General features: G+C 56.2%; 1 protein-coding gene across 1 annotated transcript; it reads right to left on the minus strand.

Moving 5' to 3' along the window:
• Positions 1-1,343: 1,343 nt before the first annotated feature.
• On the minus strand, positions 1,344-5,250 carry AQP5 (aquaporin 5). Its single transcript, XM_009085161.1, has 4 exons — positions 4,888-5,250; positions 2,721-2,882; positions 2,199-2,282; positions 1,344-1,529 (listed from the first exon to the last, which is right to left on the minus strand). The coding sequence occupies exons 1-4, from the start codon at positions 5,248-5,250 to the stop codon at positions 1,344-1,346; spliced, it is 795 nt and encodes a 264-aa protein (XP_009083409.1).
• Between the last annotated feature and the right edge of the window lie 435 nt (positions 5,251-5,685).

The raw sequence follows: 5,685 nt of genomic DNA on the forward strand, positions 1-5,685 counted from the left end.
GGCTGGAGAATGTAGTGGATCACTCTCCGAGATGGATCTCCAGCAGCCCTGAAGATGAGATTCCAGCCCTGGAGGTGGACTTATCCCTGAAGATGGACCTCTACCTACCCTGGACCTACCACCCCTTGCTCTCCCCCTCAACTCCATCACCCATTTACCCTTCCCAGGCCCAACGTTCTCACCTCCCATTCCACCTCCTCAAGCTGCCCAAGGATTGAGGACCTGAACCTTCCTTCTCTTGGGCTTGAGTTTCCACCCATCCCAATTCCTTTTTTCTCCCAAGAACCTGATCCTGGAGCAGCCTTTCCTTCCAAACGTCCTTTATTTGCAATAAATAACAAACTGTGGCACAGAGATCTCGACGCAGAATCCACGACATCGTCGTCTTCTCCATGCAGCCAGGGATGGGTTGGACTCACCAGCACCAGCTAAGGCATCAAAGAGCTTCTACTACCAGCACAGACCCTGGGGGTGGGGAGGGACAGGGAGGCTGCAGCACCCACCTGCCCTAGGCAGTTCCTCCTCTTCTCGTGGCTCTACAAGGCATTTCCACCACCTGGACCGTGGCTGAAATGCCTCAGGTGATCTTCTCTGGGACCTACAAGGTGTTTCCACCACCTGGACCACGGCTGAAATACCTCAGGTGATTTTCTCTGGGACCTATGAGTTCTTCCCACCACCTGGACCAGGGTTGAAATGCCTCAGATGATCTTCTCTGGGTCCTACAAGGACTTCCCATCATCTGGACCATGGCTGAAATACCTCAAGTGATCTTCTCTGGGCCATACAAGTTGTTCCTACCATCTGGACCAGGGTTGCAATGTCTCAGGTTGTCTCCTCTTGTATGGGCCCTGCAAGATGGTTCCATCACCTGGACCAGGGTTGAAATGTCTCAGGTGGTCTCCTCTTGGCTCTACAAGATGTTTCCCCCACCTGCACCTGGGTTGAGATACCTCAGGTGGTCTCTTCTTCTCTTGGCCCTTCAAGATGTTTCCATCACCTGGACCAGGATTGAAATACCTCAGGTGGCCTCAGGTGGCCTCAACCCCCTGCCAAGGTGCAGAGCTGCCCCAGGTTGGGCAGGGTTGGAGCCTGGTGGGTGTGAAGCTCCAGCGGAAGGTCTGTCCCTGGACTTAGCTGCTACAGGTAAGCTGGGAAGAGGTTCTAGCACTCAGACACACAAGGACAGGGTTATCTACACACACATTGTCTTCTCCTGCCTTCCCCACAGTCCCACGGGGGCTTGGAGTGAGGAGCATTGGCTGGAGAGTCTACTGCAGCTGGATGTGGTCGTCGTGTGGGGCCTCCTCCCCCTGCCCTTGGCTTGGCTTTTCCAGCTGCTCCTAGGGTGGGGTCAACTCCATGGATTTCTTCCTCTCCTCCCGCTGCTCTTCCCACTCCTCCTCCGACTCGTAGGTGCCCTTGATGATGGCCACTCTGTCTGACATGTTCATGCAGTAGGGCACGAGGATGTAGAAGTAGAGCAGAGAGGCCAAGCAAGCCCCAACGATGGGCCCAACCCAGAAGACCTGGAGAGCAACGAGGGACAAGGTGAGAGAAGGTCCAGCCATCACACACACACATCTGTTCCTCACTGTTCCACATCTCCAACCCCATGGAGAAAACCAAACCCTTGTTCTGGAGGCTCCTTGGGTTGAAATCTCCTCAGGCTTTGCTCCCTGAAGACCAAACCAAGGTCTCCTCCAGCCTTGGTGGTTCTGTGATTCTAAACCTGCTCCTCAAGGCTTGGGGAGGTGGTTCTGGGTGAGAGAGAAAACTAAGTTGTGTATCTCTGTAGGTTTCATCATCTCACACATATTCCTCACTGCTCCACATCTCCAACCCCGTGAGGAGATCCAAACCCTCATTCTGGTGGCTCCTTGGGTTGAACCTCCTCAGGTTTTGCTCCCTGAAGACCCAATCTGCTCTGCAAGGCTTGGGATCAGCTTGCAGGTGGTTCTGGGTGAGTGGAAGGTGTCCCTGCCCATGGATGGGGTGGGAGGGTATGATCCTTAAGGTCCTTCCCACCCAAACACCTTTAGAGAAGGTTTCTCCTTGTCCTGTCACTGTCTCCAAGCACCAAGTGGGACAACCTTCCTCCTTCTCCAGCTCCTTCCCATCCTTCCTGGGATGGACTCCGGACCACTGAGCCCTGGGAATGACAGGTCTCCACCAGCCCCTCGTGACCTGCTGCTCACCCAATGTGCTGAGCTGAACCTCCTGACGATGACTGCAGGGCCCAAGGACCTCGCAGGGTTCATGGAGCACCCGGTGAAGTAGATCTGGTGGGATGGAAAGGAGAGGTCAGGAGGAGATAGGACCAAGTTGGTGGCAGCAGAGGCTGAAACAGCTCCTGGTGCTGCTGCAGAGAGATGGAGATCCACCAGCAGCAGCAGCACCACCATGGAGAAGGAGCTCTGATACATCCCATGTTGGCTCTTCCAATGCAGATCCCTCTGCAGAGCTGGGATGGAGGGAGAGGGTTGGGAGGAAGAGAGAGGTCTGGGATGGAGGGAGGGGGTTGGGATGGAGAGGGTTGGGAGGAAGGGAGAGGTCTGGGATGAAGGGAGAGGGTTGGGATGAAGGGAAAGGTCTGGGATGAAGGGAGAGGGTTGGGATGGAGAGGGTTGGGCTGAAGGGTTCAGGTTGGGCTGAAGGTTGGCACAAGAGTATTTTTGGGCATCTCCATCCTCCCAGGCCCTTCTGCCCTGACCACTCACCCCCACCAGGTGCCCCAGGGTGACGGAGAGGCCGATGGACAGTGCTGGGGAGCCCACGCCGCTGCGCCGGTTGTCCGTGGAGGCGAAGATACAAGCAGCCAACTGGAAGGTCAGGATGATCTCCACCACGAGGGCTTGGCCTGGGGTCGTGTTGTTGTTGAGCTGCAAAGCAGGAGAGGGACAATACTTCACCATCTCTGGGTTGGCATCACCAGGAGGAAAGGCTTGGGTGCTTTCCTGGAGGGTTTGAGTGGGGGAAGTTGGGTGAGAAGACCCTCAGGTCTCCTGCCCAGTCATGATGGACCATGTTGGATCACTGCTCCTTCTCTGGAAGGATAGAGATAAATTTCCTCCTTGGTAATGCTCCAAAATGTCTCTCTCTCTCCCAAGTTCCTCTACATCTCCTGATGTTCCCTTGAGAGGGTAGGGATGGATAAAGGGAGAGGATTGGGATGAATGGAGAGGATTGGGATGAAGGGTGAGGATGAGGGTGAAGGGAGAGGGTTGGGATGGAGAGGGTGAGGATGAAGGGAGAGGATGGGAATGAAGAGAGAGGGTTGGGAATGAAGGGTGAGGACATGGATGGAAGGAGAGGGTTGGGATGGATGAAGAGTAAGGATAGGATGAAGAGAGAGGGTTGGGATGAACTTGACACAATCTCCTGGGGTTGCCAAGACCTGTTGTCCTCCTGGTGCCTCTGCCCAACCCACTGGGAGCTCAGATGGACTCGACCCCACCAAACTTGGGCAGACTCCAGTGACCCAACCCATCCCAGTTTGTTTTGGGGCTAACTGTGGCTGTTCTGGAGCACCTCAATCCCATCATCCCTCTGCTGCTCCGAGGACTCTGGAGCTGCTTGGAGCAGCATCTCCACCTCTCTCCCTTCGGGGCCTTTCCCAGCACTTCCTGAGCCCTTGGGATAAGTTCCTCATCCCTGCTGATCTCCAATGGCTTTGCTGTCTCCTCTCCTCCCCAACAGCAGCTCCTGCTCCCCTGAGCTTCTCACCCTCCTTGGTCACTCCAGATGAGACTGGAGGTGGCACTCAGTGCCATGGTCTGGTGACCACGGTAGGGTTGGACTCAATCTCGGAGGACTCTTCCAACCTGGTGGATTCTATGATTCTCCAGCTCTTCTCCACCACCCTCTGCCTTTTTCCCCGTGCTTCCAGTGGAGGTTTTTTCCCTCCCCTTGCCCATACTGGTGGCACTGGGCTCTACTCCCTTCCCTCCCCCCACTCCCATCCTGGCACTAATCTCCAGGTGGAGAAGCTGCAGGAACATCTCAATGGGGTGTGTGAGTCACTGTGGCCCCGGGGCTAGAGGAAGGACTCATTAAAGGAGGGAGGAAAACCTCCCACTCATCACCCCACACAATAAAGCTGTCATGGCCCAGCTCTGCTCTGCTGGCTGCTCCTGCTCCAGGCACATTCCCGGTGGGAAGGGACAGTGCTGGGAAGGGACAGCACTGGGAAGGGACAGGGACAGCACTGGGAAGGGACAGGGACAGCGCTGGGAAGGGGAAGGGACAGCGCTGGGAAGGGACAGCACTGGTAAGGGGAAGGGACAGCACTGGGAAGGGACAGTGGATTTGTCTCCGGGGGAATCCGCACTCTGCAGGAACAGGACAGGGAGGGAGGGAAGGGGAGGGGAGAGGGGGAAAAGTGAGGGAAGAGGAGGAAAGGTGAGGGAAGGAAAGGAGAAGCAAAGGAGAAGCAAAAGAGAAGCAAAGGAGATGACAAGGTAAGGCAAAAAGGGAAAGGAGAGGAAAGGAAGGGAAAGGGAAAGGAGAGGGAGAGAAGGCAGTGAAGGGTTAGGGTTGGGAGAGGAAAGAAAAGGAGATGAAAGGAAGGGAAAGGAGGGAAAGGGGAAAGGAAGGAAAAGGCAAGGAAAAGAAAGGAGAGGGAGGAAAGGCAAGGTAAGGAAGGGAAAAGCAAGGCAAGGCAAGGAGAACACCAGAAGGCAAGGCAAGGGAAGGAGAAGGCAAAGGAAGGAGGGGAGGGGAGAGGCAGAGGAGGAGAGGAAAGGAGAGGGAGAGAAGAGGAGAAGAGGAGGAGGAGAAGAGGAGAAGGAGAAGAGAGGAGAGTGGGAACGAAGAGGAGATGGAGAGGATTAGAGGAGAGGAGGCGATGAGAGCACTGAGGGCCGGCTGAGCCCCGGGCACACTCACGGCGTTGATGGCCAGGTTGCCACGCGTGTTGGCCGGGGTGACGCCGTAGAGGATCCCGGCGCCGGCGATGGCCCCAACCAGCTGCGCCAGGACATAGAACAGCGTGCGCAGGAAGGAGATCTGGTTGCCCACGAAGAAGGCGATGGTGACCGCGGGGTTGATGTGGGCACCGCTGATGTGGCCGAAGGCTTGCACCAAGGTGCCGATGGCCAAGCCGAAGGCCAAGGAGATCTGCAGGATGCTGGGCAGGGCTGAAGGCCATTTCAGGGCTGAGCCGAGGCCGATAAAAACGAAGATGAGGGTGGAGAGGAACTCGACGAAGACAGAGCGAGCAAAGGCCAAGGTGAGGATCTCCTTCTTCATGGTGGCAGCAGGAAGGAGGCCAGGAAGGATGAAAGTTTGGGATTCCTTGGTCTCCGGGCTGCTCTGCGTGCAGCCAGGTGTGGGGCCATACCTGTCTATATATGCAAGAGCAGCAGGAGCTGTTGTTACATGGTGGTGGGTGGAGACAGGGAAATGAGCCAGACCTCCCCAGTTCTCCCGGTGAACTGGGAAAGGTTCCACCTCCGAAGGTCTTGGGAGGCTCTTGGTGAGCCAGTGAGTCAGGTATTGGTGGCATCTCTCCCCCTTTGCCCTCTGCAGACAGGGAGCCCCTCCAGGGTGGCCCCGTGGTCGTTAGATAACAAGGTTGCGTAATGAGGCTCTGCTCCCTCCTCGGCTTTGCCCTTTCCATACCTCTTTGCCAGGTCTAGGTGTTAGCAGAGGTGAAGATTCTTCCCTTCCCTCCCCTCACAAGGA

The sequence above is a fragment of the Acanthisitta chloris genome, unplaced genomic scaffold, assembly GCF_000695815.1.
Source record: "Acanthisitta chloris isolate BGI_N310 unplaced genomic scaffold, ASM69581v1 scaffold4072, whole genome shotgun sequence".
In the NCBI taxonomy this organism is placed as follows: domain Eukaryota; kingdom Metazoa; phylum Chordata; class Aves; order Passeriformes; family Acanthisittidae; genus Acanthisitta; species Acanthisitta chloris.

What these genes read in the sequence shown, in the direction of transcription:
- AQP5 (XM_009085161.1), bottom strand. Translation starts at nt 5,250, where the DNA reads ATGAAGAAGGAGATCCTCACCTTGGCCTTTGCTCGCTCTGTCTTCGTC. An exon ending in GCAACCTGGCCATCAACGCC is followed by an intron (nt 2,883 to 4,887) that starts GTGAGTGTGCCC and finishes CCTGCTTTGCAG; the next exon opens with CTCAACAACAACACGACCCC. An exon ending in GGTTCAGCTCAGCACATTGG is followed by an intron (nt 1,530 to 2,198) that starts GTGAGCAGCAGG and finishes GTTGCTCTCCAG; the next exon opens with GTCTTCTGGGTTGGGCCCAT.